Below are 22007 nucleotides of genomic sequence, written 5' to 3'. Positions count from 1 at the left end.
TCATATCAAAACAAATGTTATTAAAATCTTAATAAGAAATTATCGGTAATTTGAACAGCTAAGATTACTTAGTTTCCAGGAAAAATGTCACTTGGGCTTATGGCTATACTTTTAAGAACATTAAATTTTAAACTCAAGAAACAGAGGGAATTTAGATTTATCAATGTTCTATATACTAGGTTATAACTCAAAAAGGTCCATTTCTGATCCTTTGACTGCCTCACCTTTGAGAAAGTATATGAATCAATCTACTTTTAGTCTTAGTCAAGCTCTAGCCCATCTAACTCCTATGACTTTTGAACAATAAGTTGGTTCAAGTTAATAAATAGGGGAAAAAGTCAACCAGACTCAGGTATCTTCCTTATTAGATCACAGTGGCCCCTGATGAACAGAGGGGTTTAATGGAGGAGACCCAGTTCTTTCAGGATTCCATGTTCAGGAACTGGTGGCCCCCTTTGTCAAGTAGGCCTTGTTATAAATGTCAGCTGATGTTGAGAACGGGAAATGCAAAGCTGGCAGACATGGAGGTCCTGACCCACACCTTCCTCAAGGACACAGGACCAAGGCAAGTGAAGAACACCCTCATCAGACCACTGGTTGATCTATGAATTCAATTCCAGCTACAAAAAAGCCAGGTGAGGGTGGTGGGATGTTCCACATACAAAGAAATGGAAAAGGAAGGGTTTTAAAAGAAAGGTGATTATTAAAAGAAAAAACAAAAAACCTGTGGCCCCTCTGGGGTATGAAGCTGAGTACTAGCCAGTCAACTCAAGTATATGCTTCAGGAGGCCAAAAAAGAACAGTGACTGTATTCTTGTGTCTAAAACCCACACTTGATAGTCACAGCGGCAATTCGAGGGTACAGAATGTTTCAGTAATGTTGGGAAAAAGGGGTTGCCCACACTGAAAGCAGTCAAGCTGTAGACTGCTTTCTTCTCTTAGGAGAAAATGGCCTGCTTTGAAGTCTGTTTTGAGACAGACAAACGAGGCTGAATATTACCAGCAAGCTGTCGGGAAAAATATCAAAAAAGTTCCTTTAAGAGTCACTTTTGATTCTGATAATTAAAAATGCAGCTTGTGCATTGCTAAAAAAATCCAAAATTTTGATTATGGTCTTAAGGGGAATGCTTCTGAAAAATATGTGCTTTGTTATCAGACTACAAAAGAAAGTAAAATGTGAACAGAATGGATTCTTGCAACATGTATGAAAATAATTCTTATTTCTCACGTATCTCAGCAAAATGCCTTTCAGCCCCTCACCCCCTCAGCTCATTCAAATGGGAAGGTCACCACAACCTGAGCTTGGACTAGGCCAGACTTGAGATTGCTTCAGAGAAAACAGCCCACCTTTATGCCACGTCTCTCCATATTCACCGCCACCCCTGATGTTGGCCACAGCAAGGACGCCACCCATGTGTCTCACGAATATGAGCCTGGATACGCTGAGTAACAGAGACGACAGTTAATCTCTAAGCTCTCTCCCTCCATTGCAAAAATGCAAATGTATCCCTGAAAACACACCATGTGTAATAGTAGCTAAATATCAGCCCAATTGTTTTATATTACTTGATTATAGTGAAACATTAATGTTTAACTGCAAAGCTCAGACGTTTGCATGAACACTCAGTATGTTTCACTTTTCTGTACTAGTAAATACTTCATTATACACACACACACACACACACACACACACACACAAAACAGAGGCCCTCATTTCACACTGAATCTATCTTTGAAATAAGGCCAGCTCAGGTAAGAATGGTGGGGGCTCACAGGTGCACCTGACGATGGTCCCTGCTCTCAGTTTTTTCCCCCTTTTCCTTTTTGGTAACACTCTCCAGATTTTCAACCTGTTTTCCAGTTCTAAAGAACTTTGGATGTTTAGTCACTATAGGACATAAGAAGTGGAGGATAACAAGCTCACAGACTAGAAAACAAAAACAGCTCCCAAGGCTCCAGAGGACTTTGTAGAAATAAAATCATAGCACAACACTTCTAAGTCCTTTGGAAAAATCTGGATTTTGTTTCTACCCTTCTCTTTTCACTGTGGCACTAAAAGTGACATTTGCTTTCCTATCAGTTAATTTTGCCTTCAACTGTTTGAGAATTTTATAATTCTCAGTAAAGGGAAAAAGGAGGGCTTCTGCAAACCTAAAGCTCTAGTTGGCTTTAGTGTTAATTTCCTCGAGGTCAAGGATGAAGAAGAAAGATAACTAGCATTTAGGTAGATGTCACCAGGCCAACCGTACACATCAGCCAAATTCATTTTCAATCACTGGGTCTTCTACGTTTCCTGCATCTCTGATGATCTCCCCTGGAAGATTACATTCACTTGGTTCTGGGATGAAATGGTTTGGGACTCGACTTGATTCTCAGCACAGAAATTTAATAAGTACAAATGAACAAAGGTCAGTGCTTCTACCCACAGTAGATCCACTCAGTGATCAGTGTGGTCTAGATTTCTGTTGGTACCAAGAGAATGGGGCCTAGGGTGCAAGTTCCTCATTACTCCCTGGCATGTGTTCACTGCTTTTCCACTCAAGCATCGCTGACTTAAAGGTGAAGCCTGTAATTTTATCTCAGAATAAATACAGCATATGGTTCAACCACATAGTCATGGATGTACTAATGAGATAACAAATCTCTCTGCCGGGGAAGTCCATCTGGGGGCTGCTCTCACCCTGGGTTAAGGCAGGGACTGGGACATGGCACTGTCAGAATGAATTAATAGTGTCTGTAATAACATTCTCCTAGTGTCCTTTCGGTTAGTTGTATGATGCCACAGAAACCTGTCATTTTATACAACAACCTCCACTAGTTCCTAACAAACTCTTTAGCCACATGTTCAGGGAAGTCCACAAGCTGGTTATGAACCACTCGAGGAGGGCAGGGACCATGTTTTATACTTCATTCCACAATAATGAGTGGCTATAGTTATTGAGTATTCAAAACAAACGACTAGCTTTCTTCCAGTTCACTCTGGGATAGCTGATTGAACCCACTCCATATTTATGTCCTGGTAGTTACCAGTCTATGAATCTCTTCTCAAAGATCCTGAGTGACTCTGTGAATCAGATTTATATGAGGTTCTTTTTAGAAGGTGGGTTAAAGTTGGTGTTGCTTGTAGGAAACTGTTTTTATTAAAAACACTCAAAGCAAATTCCATACTAAGGAATGGGATATTAAAATCAAGTTTGTAAAAAAAAAAAACTGGCAGGCTGTTTATATAAACTATGGCAATGTATAAATGTAGATTCCCCCCGACCCAGGACATAAGTTATCTGGGAAATAATTACAAACAATAAGCACAGAACAGTTTTTAAAAAGAATAACAGAATTTTCAGAAAATATTTATAGCTGAATGTTAAGTCTATTTTAAGTCTGTGTGCTGGTAAAAAATTCAATCATCTAAAACATTCCCACTGAAGAGAATTCTGGGGGTAAAGGCTGATTTGGTAACAAATGAAAATGAAGATAGGTACTTCCTTTCTTTAAGACCTCAATTGATACTAATCTTTTGTAGCCAGGCTAAAGCCTCTAAATCTAGTGCTCAACCTTACACTGAGGACATTAAAACAAAACAAAACAAAAAAACCAAGATCAGCTTGTCATTATATTTCCTGCAATTCCTGAGCAAAAATTCAAGTTATCAATTAATTCCTTCCTTGTAAGAAAACAAGCAAGAAATATACAGTTAAGCATTTTAGAAAGAGATGATCTAGTAGACCAATCTCTAGTTCCCTTCCACTACATGGTGAAGATCAAATACATATCAAGTTCAAGAGTGTCCCAACACTTACCTGTAGTTGGGTGTGATAGATATGTTGAAGCCACCATAGCCATATAAGAAAGCAGGATGCGAGCCGTCCAATTTTATGCCTTTTTTATGCACAATGAACATTGGAATTTTTGTACCATCCTTGCTAGGGTAGAAAATCTAGGATGAAAGAAAGAAGAATACTTTGATTTAGCATCTCTCAGTAAACAGTTGTATACTTTTAAATGGGAAAAATAGGTAGTACTCTTTTCATGTACAGAAGCACAATGAAAATCTACCACCACCAAAGGGCTATTTGATAGTGAAGCATATTTCAGTTTTATAGGGATGGTTTAAAGAGTATGGGTCTGAAAGTAGGGAAACTGGACTTGAATTCTTATCTCACAACTATCTAGTTTGGTACAAGTCATTTATCCTCCCCTCAGTCTCAGTTCTTCACCCCCAAAATGAGGCTACCAGGCCCACCTCTTAGGGCCTTCAAAGGGCACCTGAGAGGACAAGCATTCAGTTCTCTGCTCAGTATCCTTCTCGGCACTGGGAAAGTCAGATTCTGCCATCTTGCCAAGCAACTTAATCTAGGGAGACTTCTTAAAAACAAAGTTCACATTCAACTTCTTCCTAAAAGGTGAAGACATTCAATACATCTTCATTTTTCTATGTTTGACTATTAAACAAATGTGAGCAACAAGAAGATATTAGCTTAAGCTGGTGAGGAACACCATGGAAATCCTATTATTCCTGGTTAAACAAAGACATTTTCTCCAGTATTGACAATTAAGGTTCCTCAAACTTTCCAGAATCTGGGCCACCTTGGGCAAGTTCAGTCAACATCTCCATATTCATTACTTTTGAATAAAGGATTAAGAGAAAAAGGATAAGGAAGGGAACATTAAATGCAATTCAAGCGATAAGCCATAGAATAAATGATAAGCCACGAAAAGCCGATAATGGCTTCTTCCAGACAGAAAAGCCGTAAATTGTTTTCCCTTCAGGCAAACATGGTGTCTGTACCCTGACACTTGGAAAGTGCCTCAGCTCAGAAACTTCTTCCTGACTTCCCCTGTGAGCCTTCGTGCTTTGTGTGACCTGGAGCTAAACTGTATCTACAGCTTTTGATGGCAGCAGTTCTGTTACAGAAAGTAGCCACAAAATCCTTGGAGATAAACAGGAGCAGAGGTACCACGGGTTTGGGAGCTGGGGGTGCAGGACTGTGATAAATGCTCTAACTCTGGTCATTCTCTGAATCCTGTCAATCAATAGCATGACTAAAAAGCATCTGTTTCTGACGTTGGAGAGAAAGACAAAGTACATTTGGCAGTTTAGGAATCATGGAGTCTACTCTGCAGAGTAGAGAGTTTTATTTGAAGTTATTTAGTGTTGGCAGCCACTGATGTAGCTGTGTGAGTGGGTTCAAGGAAATGCAGAGTAAGGAACCAGCCTGAAGTGACTGGTTGGGCTAATGAGCTGGAACACAAGGTCTTCTTTGAGTTGGGAACAACTGAGGGCTCTTTAGCCACAGAGGCACAGCATCAAAGAGCAAATGAATCATGTCTCACATCATGCCACCATAACTGAATCATCTGCTCATATTGGTATTTCCTCCAGCTACCTGCCACTGCCCATCTATCTGCAAGTCCCTGCCCAGTTCTCCCTCCCAGGCTGGCCACCCCTGTGCCCCCTGCTCTCACCCAGGTACACCGAGGCATCTCTTGTCTCTGCTGACTCTTAGACCCTCTGCCTGATCTCAAAGTGTTCTGTCTCTTGCTGCTTCATAATGATTCCACTCCTCCTCTCATATCACTTTTCCTGCTACCTCTTGTAAGATTTCCAAAGCCTGCAAACTAGCCTGCCATTCTCTCATCTGGCTGCAGGAGCAACATATCCTTTCAGAATATCATCAAAAGGTCCAAAGCCCCCATATGCCTGTAGAAATAAATCCACACTTTAGGTTGGTGTGATTCTGATGTTAAGATAACAGTATTCTAAACTGTCCAAAAGTGAAAGGGCATGGTAAAGATGATTTTACTGTGGGCAAGAAAATGCCTTACAAAAAGGCTACTGCAGTCTTAAAATATACATACCATGTATCCATGTGTACATACATTCTATCCAGTCTCTTTCTATGCATTCAAACACAGCAGCCATCTATGCCATTTCCATTTATGGAACAGCAGTGGACACTAAACTAACCCTAAACCTGACTCTTCAATAAAAGGGCAAATTGAATCCTGAGTCTTTTGATAACTATGGAAGGAACCCCTGTGAGCGTTTTGGAAACAGTCATTAAAAGTAGTCCAGGAATTTGCCATCATGTACTATCCACTGCTTGTTCTTGAAGCCACTTCGCTAGGTTAGGAGGGGAAGCTAGCAAATTCCTTGCTTCTGTCTGAGTCCCAAAACTTCACCAAAAAGTTCCGCATAAAAGTCTATATTGGTGCTTTTATTAGACTTACTGGCTGTGCCGAAGCATCTATGAAGAATCTGTTAGAAATACTGTTTTCCAGGCATCATCCCCAGATGGTGGAGTTCTCAAACCTGCAGATTTAGCACATTTCCTGTGTGCTATGTGGCAGGTGGAAATGGCCTCAACAAAACTGGCCATAGCATTTGCTTTTATCATTCTCTCTACTCTCACCAATAAATATAAACTAAAACCAGATATTTCCCCACAATCCTTGATAACTTCAATATGGTACTCTGTTCTTTTTACCCAGTTCTCCTGTGATTTCCCTTAGAGTTTAATGAAGAAGACCATGACCTGTCCCTCACCCTGACCAGACACTTGAATGTCTCAAGATCAAGACCTTCACTTCAACCCCACTTCAACCCCACTCCAACCCCTGCTTCATTCAAATGTTTGCTATGTCTATTATGTGCTAGGCATGCTGCTAAGCACTGGAGAGGCAAAGAGAACAGGACCTGCAGAGTCTCCGCACAGCATACACCCATCACCTTGGCCCTCAGAGCTGGTAGCTGTTCTGCAGGGAACTCCCCCTCTGACCAGCCTGCTCTTTCCTGCCCTGCCTCCCTCCCTTCCTTTCCTCCTAGGGTATCTGCTCTTACTATTATTTTTAAACTCTTTTCATGACATTCAGTACCTTCTATTCTCTGTCAGCCTCTCTTGCGTTTTCTTGCCCAGCTCAGGATTCCTTGACAGCCCTCTAAATGTCACTCATGCCCGAAGCCCTCTAATGCTAATCCCAACCCTTCTCCTCTTCTGGGCACCCAGACACTCAGGAAATCTCAACCCACTTCATCGCAAATTAGTAATACCTAAACTCAGCTGGGCTCTGGAATTATGACTTCTTTTTTCCCCCCTCCCTAAATGAATTCCTCGTATCTTTTCCTTCCCATGTCTTTCTTAATGCCTCCCTCCCTGACAATCTATTCCAGAGTAGCTGCTTCCAGAGTTTTCTACTTTTTTCCACACCTAGCACCACCCATTTGCATTCCCTTCCCTTTGTATGTGGCCTGCCTCCAGAGGCCATCCACCTGGAGTTCTTAAAACACCATCTTCCGTCCTCGCTCAACCTCTACAAACCCAGAGAAAAGGACTGCCTAGTCTTGATTCCGTTCCTTACCTCCTCTACGACTACCATGCTCCTTCGGGTACCACTGTTTGTGAATTTTCTCTTTCCCTGGTGTACAAACGGACCCAAATTTCTCCTCATCTATGTAAGAAAAAGAAACCTTTTGCATCACCTTGTCTGCTCCTCAAGCTGAACTTCCATCTCCCTCTTCCTTCCTGACCTGATCTATCCAGAGTCACCCACGCCACGGCTCACCGCTTTCCTACCTTGCGTGTTCCTCTATCCCAGCCACCACTGCTCTTTCAAGGATCATGCGACAGTGTTTTGGTCTTTTCCCTTGCACGTCCATCTCTACCTCTACTGAGGGGTGTATGTCCTTCCCAGATTTTTCATAAGCCTACAGAGAAACACCTATTTATACATGTTCACAAACACAGAGGTTATTTATATAGTGATAAAAAGAATCAGGCTAATATTGGGCTACAACTTACCTGCCCCCTGACTTCTCCCTAAGCAAGATTATCATGGAATTATTTTTTAAACCACCCAGATTTACCTCATTAAAAAAGTGGATGTAGCTGGGCAAGTGGTACATGCCTGTAATCCCAGGAGCTTGGGAAGCTGAGGCAGGAGGATTCCAAGTTCAAGGCCAGGCTCAACAACTTGGTGAGGCCCTAAGCAACTTAGTGAGACCCTGTCTCAAAATAAATAAAAAGGGCTGGGGATGTAACAGTGGTTAAGTACTCCTGGGTTCAATTCCCAGTACCAAAAAAAAAAAAAAAAAAAAAAAAAAAAAAAGAATGCTGTGTATTTTATTATATGGATATACATATATTTATCATTTGCTCACTGATGCATACAAAAGTATCATGCCACTCATCTACGTATATCATATGGCAGTCACTCATTCTTAGTGAACAGTTACCATAGCTGAAATCCAGATGTTGATTTTCCACTCTCTGATGACTGTTACCACAATACTCAGGTTCTAGGTAAAAAAGCAAAAATGTTTCCATTTCTCATACTTGTAACCAATGAGAGAGCTGCCAATATACACCTATTCTTCCTATAACATTTAAATGGGCACTTATCAATTCCACATATTTATGAAGTACAGTGTGACATCTGAATACATGTATTTGACAGATATACATCAGTAAAATGTGGATCTGCTGAGCTGCGAGTCTTCTTGTCTGTTCCTGCAGTACCCAGTCCCTGAGAAGACCAGCACTGCTGTCACCTCACTAGGGTGAACTCAGAAGATGAAGGGGCTCTGATTAAGCTGGTGGAAACTATGAGGATCAGTTATAAGTGACAGCTACCATGAGATCTACTTTTACTGGGCAGAGGCAACATTCTGGGTTTCAAAACCTGTGGCTCACATTGCCAGGCTGGAAAAGGCAAGGGCCACAGAACTTGTCACAAACTTGGTTTACTGTGCACTCTTTTCTGTACTTAAAAATTCTCCTTCAAAAAACAAAACAAAACCAAAAAACCAAAAAACCTTTAAGTTTTTTGTTTTGGAGACTCATAGCGTGGTGGCAATGTTATTCCACATTTCAAATGGAGAACATTAGGCACAAGGCTATAAGGAAGCACAGCCTCAGGGAAACTCATGCTGTCTCTTGACAGAAGACAAAAAAATGGTATTTTCTGAGCAGTTATGAGACTGAGTCACCTGGCAAACAAAGCTGGTGTCAGTTCTTTCTCATCTTTGATGAAATAAGATGATAATCCCAAACCCTGGGACTTTAAAATATTTCAGATATAAGGATAGACTGTCACTCTAGGACTTCATCCAGGCCAGTTGATAACTCTTATTTTTCAAATGACAAAATAAGATACAAGAAGATAAATACCAGTAAGGTGCCAGGCGCGGTGGCGCACACCTGTAATTCCAGTGGCTTCAGAGGCTGAGAGGCAGGTGGATCGCATGCTCAAAGCCAGCCTCAGCAACGGTGAGGTGCTAAGCAACTCAGTGAGACCCTGTCTCTAAATAAAATACCAAATACGGCTGGGGATGTGGCTCAGTGGTTGAGTGTCCCTGAGTTCAACCCCGGTACTAAAAATAAATAAATAAATAAACCACTAAGGTAATACTTCTGGCTTATGACAAACTGTCACCAATGTCTCTCAGGTTCCTGGTCCAGAGTTTTTACCCCCTACTGTATCACAAAGCAATTCACTTCAATCAATTATTTCCTCATAAGTATCTTTATGAGGTGCAACTATTCAAAATATTGCAAATATTATAACCTTTGGCATGGATTTAATACATTGATTTTTTTTCCCCCCTCAAGACAAGGACCACCTAGGAATCCAGGGGACAAATACATTCCATTAGAGGTGCCATGTCTTATTTATAAGCTTTTCTACCTTCATTATGCTCTTTAAAAGGGACTCATTTAAGCATTTCAAAAGCTGTATTCTATATATAGGGCTTGTTATTACTATTTTAGCAAAATGAGTCTTCTGGGAAAGATGAGTCTTCTCCACATAGTCAGCATTACCATTTTGAAGATGAATTATTAAAACAAGAAAAAAAAATCCCACTATATCTTGCCATGCCATTCTTCCAAAAAAATTCAATAGTATTTCTTAAAAGACATAATAGATGCAACTCTCTTCACAAATGAAAGAAAAAATGCTTGAGAGAATCATAAAGAATCCCAACTTTCTTGGTAACTGCCATGGTTCCACTGTGACTGCCCGGGCTCCTTCATGTTCCCTCATGCTCCTGTTGAGACTTATGTGTTGATGACATTGATTCCCCAATTTATGTGTTTTGATGATATTTGGATCTGAGGTCTCAGGAAGGAAATGAAATTAGATTAGATCATCAGGGTAGGGCCTCCATGATGGGCCTGGTGGTTTTAAAGGAGAGGAAAAGAGACCTGAGCTGACCTGTGCTTGCCCTCTCTCGCCATATGAAGCCCTTGCCATGTTATCATGCAGCAAGAAGGTCCTCAGTGGATGTGGCACCACGCTCCTGGGCCTCGCAGTTTCCAGAACTGTGAGCTAAATAAACTACTATTTTTTTTTTCTTCTCTTTCTTTCCAAACATTAGTGACCAGTCTAATAAACCACTGTTCTTCATTAATTAGCCAATCTCAGCTAATATGCTATAGAATCAGAAAACAGATTAAGATAGGTATCAAATTTAAAATAGCTTCTAACTTTGCACATTTAAAATCATGTTCTAATGAATGTTTGATAAAGGCTCACACATTCTTGAGCTGAATCCTTTAAATTAAAATAAGGACTACTAAAGAAAAGAAAACAAAGTTTACTTTTATGTAAAGTCCATAGTCTAACCGTTCAGAAAAGACCCACCTCTATTGGCAAGCATGGCTTTCCAGAGGCATCAACAAATATAAGGTGGTTTACCTCAGGAAGTGTTTGGGCACAAGATGGCCATTAGTGAATATGTGTCTAGTGGTCTTAACGTGTGGATTTGGCTTCAAACAAAAATAATAAAAATATCTTCCCTTAAAGGAAAAAGAGCAAGTAAACAACAAATCAAGTGAACATTATTATTCCTTGAAGTGAATGTCAGTAGTTATGGAAAGACCAACTATCTCCCCTGAAACATTACTCCTTGACATGAATATATTTAGTAATAAAATCAATTTCTCTAAAATAAATATGTGCAACCATTTAAGTTCCCCCAAGCAATCTTCAAGGGCACATCTGATCTAGTTCAGATCTGGTGCTCTCTGAGGACTCCTGTTATCACACTTATGGGGATATGCTCCTATATGAAAGAAGGAGGTAACTGCAAAGGGCAAGCCCTTTGGAGAGAAGAATGTCTGGCACGAGCAACTCCTGCCTAATTTTAGAGACTGACAGGTTTAAGGAGAATGTTCATAAAAGGGTGTTGAATTCCCTCTTTTATCAGAGTTGACAGAGGCCACTTGTGTGGCCTGTACTAAGTGTGGCCAATAAATCTGACAAGGAGCAGAACAGCCCAGAGATTCCACAGTCAAGACAAGGAGGGAATAAGACATTCCATTACGCAAAGGAGAGAGTGGAAGGCAACCGCTGTGCCTCAATTACTTTGCTAAACAAGTCTATGAAGAACTTTCTGGGACTTAGGGGAAGGTACTGCATGTTTCTGTGCTGTGCTAAGGTTAAAAATATTAGCCTGGCATTATTAGATTGTAATCCTATTTTCCAGGCATTTAATTTTGGAAGAGTGGGGAAGAGTTTAACAGTCACCTTTAGGCCGAAAAATATAACAGGAAAGTCTAGTCTAGACTGCTTAAGTTTTTCAAATGACAGCTGGACATTTTTGCAACACTGGAGATTTAAAAATCCCTTTAGGGTGCCTCAATAATGAGTGAGTCCATTTAAAAATCTATTTTCATTCTTGAGTGCCAACAATGTACTAAATGCTAAACTGAGTCTCTGCAAAAAGTTTCTGCAGAAACTCATTAGCTCTCTCCAGCGCTGCCATCTCTTTGGAATAATAAACCTCTTTCTGTTTCAAACTGGGGAACAAGCTATGAAACAGAAAGGGGAAAGTTCTGAACATAAAGAGAAAGTTCTGGGCATAAAGAGAAAGGAGCAGTGGTGGAGGCAACTGGACTTTGGTAGGCTGTTGGATTTGGGAGGTAGTCAAGTGTTTTGAGGTAGGAAGCCACCCAAGACTAAAATGAACATTTGTCTCAACTGTAGAAAAGTAAGGTCAGTGTCAGTTCCACTGCTCTACTCTGTGGTCAAAGAAAACACACCACCAGACAGCACTAGCTGCAGACGCCTAGAAGCAGCAGCTTCTGTTGGGGTACAAACAGAAATGGCCCTATAACAAGGTTCACTGCAATGGGGTTTAGGCCACTCATGGAATGCACATATGTGTCCTGCTCCTGTATAAAAACAGCATGATAAATCCACTGTTGGGGATCATGAGCTCTGCATTGATTGTGATCAATCAATATCTGCTGAAGAAATCAGTGAAGCAGAATTGTATAGTAAATGCTCTTTCTGACTCCCAAATATTGACACCAGCTTGGCTCAGCTCGCAGCTCAAAGCCATCCTGGCTGCCTCTTCCCCATCTTATCCCTGCCTGTCAACATGGCGGCCTCGCCTGCTAACATGACTCCTAATACTAGATTAATTCGGGCACCTAATACTAGATTAATTCCTTGAAAGCTTCCTTTTAATCTAGGCCATTCCCCTACTGAAAGTATATGGTCCCTCTCATTCTCTAAAAGATGAAGAGTTTTAGGTTCTTCACCCTTTGCCTTTGACCTTGGTGAATCCGCCCCCACTTAAACTGTTCTCTCTAGTGAAACTGCCACTTCCTGGATCCAGAGGCCCCAAGTCATGAGACTTTACATACTAAATCATGACTGGGGGGAAAAAAAATCAGTTCTTACTCCCTTGTTTGTTGCCCCCTTCACTCAATGTAGGCACTCCCAAAGTCACATCTCAGCAAGTTCACCCTTTGCTTGAATATTTCTAGTAATGAAAAAGAAACTTAAAATAGCATAAATGGTCATTCACTTCATTTTGGAGCCAGTTAGAGAATTATTCCTTACCTGAAAATGTTAAAATAACCCCAAACACGAGAAACAGAAGTGAGCCAAGGATCTAGAGACAGAACCCAGGGATAGACATTCCTATGCAAGCTAATTACTAACTGAAGTTCTCATAGGTTTTAAGATGCCTGCCAGTCAGTTTCTATATTTTTTGCAATAGGATTTTCCTATTTCCTACTTTAGTCAAAATACATGTTATTTATTTGCTTGATTTGTTTAGAACACTTATCTAGTTCTTACCAAGCAATCTTCTAAGGACTTTAGAATTATCTTCTCACTTTCATCCACACAGGTGGTCTACAGTGTACCCTTATCTTTTAGTTGACATCATCCTGACACACAGAAGTAACTAACCCGAGCTGGGTAGGGTGGCACATGCCTACAAGCCCAGAGACTCAGGAAGCTGAAACATGAGGATCACAAGTTCAAGGTCAGCCTTAGCAACTTAGCAAAACCATCTCAGAAGAGGATGGGGCATAGCCCAGTGATAGAGTGTCTCTGGGTTCAACCCCCAGTGCCATCAAGCAAACAACAGAAAAACCTAATTAGCCCAAGTCATGCATCTTGTAAATGATGGTATCAAAATTTGAACCCAGGTCTTCTGGTTCCATACTCCATGCTCTTAGCCACTATGAACAAGGGATCAGTAAATCCTCCACGGGGCCCCTCTGGAACCCTCCCTGGCACTGCTATTGTGCTCTCACGTGTATCTCTTCCAGGGCTGTGCATTTATTGCCTCTGTATCTAGCACAATAACCCAGAAGAAAGTATGCACTTACAAAACACAGTTGATAAATGCATAAATGAATGCTCAAGCTGGACCCTATATTTCAATTAAATAATATAAGAAAAATATTTAAGTGGCATTTCATTATAAATCCATATAAACAGAGCAGCCTAGAGAATGTGGCTTCAAAATGCTTGCAAACTGAAAAAGTAATAAAATAAAAAAATTAACCCTGGTTGAGGCCCTTAAGAGATTGTATAATCTTTTTAAGGTCACAAATTTCCAAGTTATTGCTAATAAAAAAATATTTAACATCTGACACTTTCCTTATGTGTAACTATTAATCTATTAATTTAGCAGTGCCAGGGCAGGAGAGCTTTATGGCTCTCAAACTGTTTAGCTATGGTAATTTACTGCATGAGATTGCACCTGCATAATAAAAACCCTGACAAGGATACTTGAAATCCATTTCAAATCCCTCATTAACTCAAAACGACAGTGGATCACTTATTTTATTGCATTAGAAAAAAAATAATAAAATAATCACAATGCTGAAAAGACAAACTCTGGCCAGAATGTTCATTAATGGAACAGAAGAGAACTGTGTAGCTCTAAAAATCTGGGGCTGGTAGTTATTCACTCCTTAAAAGGGCTGAGCTATTAGAGAGACTGATGTTAGTGAGGAGAAAGCAGAGCTGGGTCTGTGCTATCAAGCAGTTCATGGGAGTGTGTGTGTGGGGGGGGCGAGACAGGACTGCACAAGCCAAGTGTGGTCCTGAATTGAGGACAGTATTGACAAAATCCCTAGCACCAGAACCCTGGCATGAAGTCCAATTACCATTTTTTTGTTTGCCCATTCAAGGGGGAAACTGATGTGTGGTAAAACACTCTGGGGCAAATGCACGCAAGACTTTTACTGCAAAAAACAATCGACTGGAATACTGAAAAGGCAAATTTGGCAGTAAAATTCTCTGGCACAGAGACGTTTACACCCATTTCTGTGGGACAAGCCTCAAAATGTTGTTATTATACTCTAATCTGAGTCTCTTAGACCGAAATAAATCCTCCACATGAGTAAGAGGCAACAAGCAACCCATCATGGATGGTTTCCAGTTACTTAAGGAACAATCATTAGGCAGCCCAGGAGCACTTCACTACCCTGCTGGGAAACGTGAGGCCAGAAGTGGCCACAAGCTGGTGAAGGCGGCTGCAAAGCAGTGGCCAATTAGAAGAGACTAACTCCAGGCAGAGAGGCAGCATCACAAACAGCCATGGGAAGCAACTCGCCAGGGGGCAGGAAAAAGAAGGGGAGAAAGGCAGGCAAAACACAAAGTTTGGAAATCTTGCTGTGAAGGTACAAGAACAAATTCTTTTTGATTTATATTCTAAACTCAGCTGTGTGAAATGTTGTTTTGTATTTGTGCAGAACAACAGCTGCAGAAATCTTCGTGCAACTACATCCTTTTACCCTAAGTGCCATCATGATAAAAAAGATCTTGTGTTTTGCTCTGAAATGTTTCAAAACGTAGGGAAATATACTTTTTTTATGAGTTGTTGATGAACTTTTATTTATTTATTTGTAATGTGGTGCTGAGGATCGAAATCAGTGCCTCACACACGTGAGGCAAGCGCTCTCCCACTGAGCCACAGTACCAGCCCCAGGAAGATATACTTTTAGTCACATGTGCTTTTGTGCTGAAGATGAATAATGAACCATGTTCATGGAAGATCTCAAAGAACATCGCATGCCGTACTGATGATAGATGGCGTTTGGAATGTGGACAAGGAAGATCTGGCAGTGATGGAGCATCAGGGGTGTGTGCAGAGAAGCTAATGGAGCTAGCACGCTGAGTACAAACCCCCATTTAGTGAATTCCATGTAACACTTCCTCTACCCAGGAACTGATAAACAAGGGAGGCCCCTAAGTCCATTAGAAGGAGCCCAGCTGCACAGCCTCTTCTGGCGCTCACTGGCTCCCTCAGTCAAATGCCCTCGGCCAATCCAAGCACTGACTTGCTCATCTCCCCCATGCCATCCTCCTTGAATCTGGCTTCCAGGATACAAGTGTGCCTGGCTCCTCTTCCTCCCCTGGTACCTAAAATGTTAGTGTGGTCTTCTCTTCCTTCCATACACACTGCTGGGATTTTCAGATGTACTCATGGGTTCACTGACCACCATGACTACCACCAGCCTTTATGACTGTCTCTGGCTCCTGACCCTTGTTCTCTGAGCACCTGGCAGGTAGATGACCCCAGGTGCATCCTACCTGGGCCCTTTCAAGTCTTGCCCCGTTTGGGTGGCAGACCAGGCCTGCAGGGTCTGACCTATCTTTCTTTCCAGGCTACTCTCCTGCTTCTTGCTTCCACAGGGTGCTGGTGACCTCGGCTGCTGTGTGGGCTGTTCTCCCTCTGAAGTCCCTCCCCTGGCTGCCCAAGCTCCTTTCCAGGAAGCCTCCTTCCAGAGCCGTCTTAGATGCTCCATATTCTCTGAGCTCCCATCGGCCCTGAGAACTATAGTATCTTCATCAAATTGCTGCAAATGTTTGATTATATCCCCATTTTCCTAGTATCCTTATATTCCCAGCATGGCCAACACTGTCAGATACAAAGCATAGTGCTTAAAAAAGTGTTTGTGAAATAATTATTTTTATTTGCTTAAGCAATCCTTTCACCGAGCCATTCTAAACGCTCACTTCGAAATGATTTCTCACCTGACAATTTCCATTTTATTAAATTAGTATTAAACAGTATCACTCTTACTGTCTTTAGCTTCTCTCCATGGGTGACTAACACTGTGAGGAAGGATATTTTATAAGAATCACAAAATAATGAAGAGGACTACAGAGAAAATTTTGCTTTGATTCTCGAAAAGGGAGACAGTAAGATTTCCTGCTTTGGTCATAAACTATGACCAAAATAATTCTTTAAGACTAGATCATATAAAAATTCCACAGAAGTAAAAACAGCAGTGAATATTCATTTTCTGACACGATCTGTGTTAAGTGGAGAAGACCAATTACCCTACAAGAGGAAAGCTGGTCCAACACAGAAATATTGCAGAAAGGAAATGTTCAATTTTTCTAGGTTTCTGGCAACAGGGTGATTATTTCAGGGGCCACCATCTATCAGGGCCTCTCTCTTTCATTCTCCAAGTATTTATATGTATCTTCCCTGTGCTCTGAGGATAGTGCAGTGGGCAAAACCATATTCTAGTGGTGAGACAGACAAACACAAAAACCAATGACAATGCACTGTCAGCTGGCGAGAAGTGCCATGGAGAAATAAAGCAGGGACAGGGAGGAGGAGGTTGGGAAGGGTTGTTGCACACAGGATGGAGCCTGGAGTCTCTGACCCATGCACTCCAAGAGTATATGAAGGAGCGGCCAGGAGTGGGGTGGATTCCCAGGCAGAGAGGGGTGGGACAGGGAGGCAAAGTGAGGGGACCAGTGTGGCTGCAGTTGAATGATGAAGGCTAAGTGGCAGGAGATTTGGCCAGGGAGAGTGCAGGGGCCAGACTGTGGGGTCTTGGGGGCATTACTTAAGGCTGGGAAAATCAGCAAACACAATTGTAAGGGACATGCTGTTTATCAGCATACTGTTTAATCCTAATAAAGGATTAAGATTAGGAAGCCACACTACCCTAGGAAACAATGGCCCATAGTCACTGCCTTTGTACTAGTGACCTCAGAACTGGCTGCCCTGCCAGGAAGTCAGCTTGCTAATGTATCAAGACTGATATAAATCTGCACCCAAACTGACACCACCACAACTCTTAATACTGTAGGGTAGTACACTTACAGGAGGTTATAGTCCACCAGTGTCACCCCAAGGAAAGAGTCTGGCTAGAATACTCTTATGTCCTTCCACTGATGAATGAGCACTGTATTAAAGTCAGTGTAGCCGGAAGAGCAGTTTCCTTACCACCGTGCTATCTAACCTCGCCATGAACCCTGCAGCCGAGGTAAACTCAGGTTGTGAGGAGTGGGTGGCCCAAGAAGTCCTCAGTGCTGCTTCCTTATCTCCAACATCTGCCCCAGTTCCTCAGAGACTGTAGGTGTTTGAATAAATATTAGGGCCTGGATCCAGATGGGTGCACAAGGAGGAATGGGTGCCAGGGAGCCTGAGGGGAGGCGGCCTGTAAGAGACCACACAGATCAGCCTGGGGTTAGCAGCAGCTCGCCTCAGGCTGCACAGGGGCTCTGACTGGCACTTCTATAAGCTCTTTACTAAGTAAAGTAGAAAAATAAATGTCACTTAATAAAAAACAGTGTGTTCACAGGGCACGGTGGTGCATACTTGTAATCCCAGTGGCTCAGGAGGCTGAGGCAGGAGGACTGCAAGTTCAAAGCCAGTCTCACCAAGAGTGAGGCACTAAGCAACTTAGTGAGCCCCTGTCTCTAAATAAAATACAAAAAATAGGGTTGGGAATGTGGCTCAGTGGCTGGGTGCTCCTGAGTTCAATCCCTCATACCTCCCCCAAAACAAACAAACAAAAAAATAAAACTGTGCTTAGGATGCAAACTCTCCCATAGTTTTGCATTTGCCAGAGGAAATAATAAGGCCCTTGGAGGAAAAGAAAAAAAAAAAAAAAAGACTATTCACTAGGTTTTCTAGAGCTGTTTGCATTGTAAAGAAAATGCTTGAAAAAATGAAAGCTTAAATTAATGGACTTCTCTTGACAGGATTTTAGGTGCTGTGGTAAAATGATGGGACTGTGCAGAGATGACACCCAAATTCTACCAATGCCTCTCCTGCCTTCTCTGGGAAGGGCAGTTGGTAGGGCTTGTCCTGGGTGCTCTGTTCCTTTCCTTCCAGCATGGAGGACTGGCCGTCACACTCCCTGCCCACTTCCAAGGTGGTCTGCCCTCATGACATAGTGTTGGATGTTAACATGGCCAGGATGTTACTTCTAGGCAGGAGGACTGAGGGCCACCATGGGATGTCAAATACTCTGTCTGTGTCAAATGCCACAGAACAGGTGACGCATGGGTAGGAAGGTTCCTTCCTGCAGTAAAGGGACGTGGAGAAATCCCTGTTTGATATGTGATCAAAGAGGATGCCCAAACAAGTGATTAACTGTTCCAGCTTTGGAGCTGGGGATGTAGCTTAGTGGTAGAGTGCTTGCCTAACACGCGCAAGGCCCTGTGTTCACTGCAATTAAAAAAAAAAGAAAATCATAGGCTAGGTCCCTGAGATTTTGGAATTGCTTGTTATAACCTCAATGACCTAGCTTATCCTGACCTACAGAAAAGAACAACTGGGTAGAAATCTAATTGTTAAGAAGCAGAAAATTCCAATGCTCAATATTTGAGATTTCCCACTCCTAAACTGAGCACATAACAAAATATATAACTATTTCAGGATTTCAACACTATGTCTTGATTTTTAGTTGAAATTCAAAAAATGCCTGAAAGGGGCTGGATTTGTGGCTTCCCTAGCATGTGGGGGGCCTTGGGTTTGATCCTCAGCACCACATATAAATAGATAAATGAAAAATAAAAGATCCATTCATGACTGAAAAATATTTTTTAAGAAGTGCCTCAAAAAAGTAGATGAGAATTTATGAAGTCTCAGAAAGGAAAGTATGGGGCTGGCAGCTGATCCCCAATTCCAGAGCCCCTAGGTACTTGCACAGTATTCTCTTTTCCTTTCTGGGAGAATAGAAGAAATAAATGCCCCTCCTCCTGTGAAAGCCAGTCCTTCACTGCAGCTTTGGATTCTCCTCACCTCCTTGAGGTCAGCTCCTGTAGTGGGTCCCTGCTTACTGGGAACAACCCATCAATACCAAAACAACATAGTTTTTCCCACTTGGTAAGACATGCCATTGATCTCATGCAGCCCTCTCACCCCATGCAAAATAAACTTTCCAGGACTGTCTACATACGTGGTCTCCATTTCTCCCCTTCTCATGCCTTTTCTCTGATGCCACAAATGCTATAGAAAACTGTATCTGTAGAGTAAGTTTTATGAAATAAAGAAAATTTATTTTTTGGATAAGTTTTCTTAGCACAGCTATACCAGTTAGTCTACAGGAAAAAATGACAAATGAAATCTGGAGAAAAAGGAAGAGAACAGGGAGAGTGGGAAGTTGATACATACCACAGCTGTTAAAAGTCAGACACTCAAACCACCCGAGAATTCCTTGCTTAAAAAAATTATTTTTAATTTAAGCTTTGGACATTGTAGCACTAACATGAGATTGTTCTTAGTAGGAAAATAAAGCATAAAAGCAAAGCAAATCCTCCCACCCATCAATCACACCCACCCATAAGGAACCAATGCTATTGGTGCCATGTACATTTTCTCCTATCTTTCTCAGTTTAACCTGTCCAGTCACTAGTCTTCCCCACTGCTCCCTAAAAATGCTCTTGTTAAGATCAACAATGAATCTACCCTGCCAAATCCAAGAACTCCTTCCCTTCTTCCTTTGATCAACAGCACTGGGTACTGTTTGCCACTCTCTCATTTCAATAGCTTTTTTTCCATTTCCTGGTCTACATTTTCCTTCCCTCTCTGCTGGTTCTCAGGCATGCCTGCTGGCTCTTCCTCTTCCAACCTACCTGTTGATGTAGATGTGGGGCTCCGCCGGGCTCAATGCTGAGCCTTCCCCACTCTTTTCATTCTCCCCACCATGAGATTGTGTCCCCATCCCTGAATTTTTTTTTTTTGTTCCCTAACTGAAAGAGCTTATAATGACTCCTGACTTCTGGGTGTTTACATGGATTTTGTTTCTTCTTGCGTTTTAAAAACTGTTGATTAAATATTTTGCCTGCCTCAATCTGATGTTAAATTTTTCTCAGTAGAACATCAGGGATCAAAAGCTAAATCTGGATTGCTAGCACCACTGTCTATCCCTTTTATTTTTATTTTGTTTATTTTTTTATTTTTTTTAACAACGCATTTATGTTGAAGATTCCCATACTTACAACACAGATCTCTCCTATAAGACTCAACTATCTAACTCTATACCTGACATCACCATTAGTTTAAAAGGTACTGAAAAATTAGCATGCTCAAAACATTTTCCCTCTAAACCCTCTCTACCCAAACCCACTGCCAACTCATTCATAAAAGGTACCAGCTGTTAGATTTGAAATCTCAGAATTGTCCTTGATATGGCCTTTTCTCTCACCCCTCCAGCATTCAATCCCTTGGCATGTCCATGTCAGGGATGTTCTAACTTCCAGGCACATCCAAACCCACTTTCCCTGGGTCCCCAGTTTCTACTCTAGTCCCAGTCCACCTTATCTCTTACCTGGATCCCTGTCGTGGGTAATCTGTTCTCCATAACTCGGGAGAGGATAATTTTTTAAGTCAGAACCATGTACTTTTTGTGCAAAGCAGTGACTCACACCACATTTGGAATAAATCTGAAATCCTGAACATGGCCATGCCCCCTGCCTTCCCTATGCCCACTGTCCATTCCCCCTCCCTCACTGGGCCCCAGTCTTCTCTCAGGTCCCTTCTGAGGCTCAGTGCTTTGTTCTTGGGGCCTTTGCTTTAATATTCTGGGCTTCCTATCCCATTTTCACATGATTAGTTCCCTTTGAGTCTCCAGGCTTCCATTCAATGAAAACTCAGGGTGATTCTATGACCCTCATCTATAGTGACCCCCTGCTATTCTTGGTTGAGGTCATTGATTATTTCACCTGCAGCTTTTCTACCAACCTGCAATGCAGATGTTTATTTTCTGCTTCTTTGATTCCTCATAAGGACAAAACCCCATCCTCTAGGTCACTTCTGTATTCTACTATTTAGCACAATGCTTGGCACATGGTAAATTTTTAATGAACACACACTGATGGGATGAATGAAAGTGGTTCTTCCCCATCCCACCTCCACTGTTAAGACTGATTGATAGAGATCTGCTGATGGAAGGTGAGCCTCTGGTGGCTGTAAATGGGCTGGAGTGAGGTCTAACTAGATAGGTGAGCAGAGATGGCTCCAGCAATATCCCAGAACACTCTCTTGTCCATTTTACCTCTGAGGCTTCTAAGCATTAGAGTCAAAGTTGGCATGTCCAACAATGAAATCTGAAGATTCTCAAACATACCATATATTTATGCTTTACCCCAATTCCTTCCCAATACTTAAATTAGTTATATACACATTTCACTCTGGAGTTGAACTTGACATATGCTATGCAAAAGATAAAAGACTTGAAGGTCCAGATGCAGGTAGCATGTGCACGATGATTTTTCACTTACGCCCTAAAGTCCAATTACAGAATCACCAAAAACTTGAACTGGGACCAAAGGATATATTCTGTTTAAAAACATGATTGTATGCATACTCATACTTAGGTCTACTCATATTCATCTACATGTATACAAATGTATAACACTGGAGACAGGGAGGACACAAAGTATCATCTATTACTGAACTTAGCAGAACTGACAAATGATCTTAAATGCTCCAGAATTCATATGGG

At 41.7% G+C, this 22007-nt stretch overlaps 1 protein-coding gene across 1 annotated transcript in view; it reads right to left on the bottom strand.

The window, feature by feature from the left end:
• Positions 1–22007, bottom strand: part of Prep (prolyl endopeptidase) — a 110712-nt gene that overhangs the window by 9157 nt on the left and 79548 nt on the right. Inside the window, exons 11-12 of the mRNA XM_047557994.1 lie at positions 3801–3937; positions 1348–1442 (exon numbers count right to left, since the gene is read on the bottom strand). Coding sequence (XP_047413950.1) covers positions 1348–1442; positions 3801–3937 — 232 coding nt within the window. The remainder of the gene's footprint in view (positions 1–1347; positions 1443–3800; positions 3938–22007) is intronic.

The sequence above is a fragment of the Sciurus carolinensis genome, chromosome 7, assembly GCF_902686445.1.
Source record: "Sciurus carolinensis chromosome 7, mSciCar1.2, whole genome shotgun sequence".
Taxonomy (NCBI): domain Eukaryota; kingdom Metazoa; phylum Chordata; class Mammalia; order Rodentia; family Sciuridae; genus Sciurus; species Sciurus carolinensis.
Note: the sequence above shows the minus strand (reverse complement) of the source record. Positions and strands in the feature narration are given on the sequence as shown.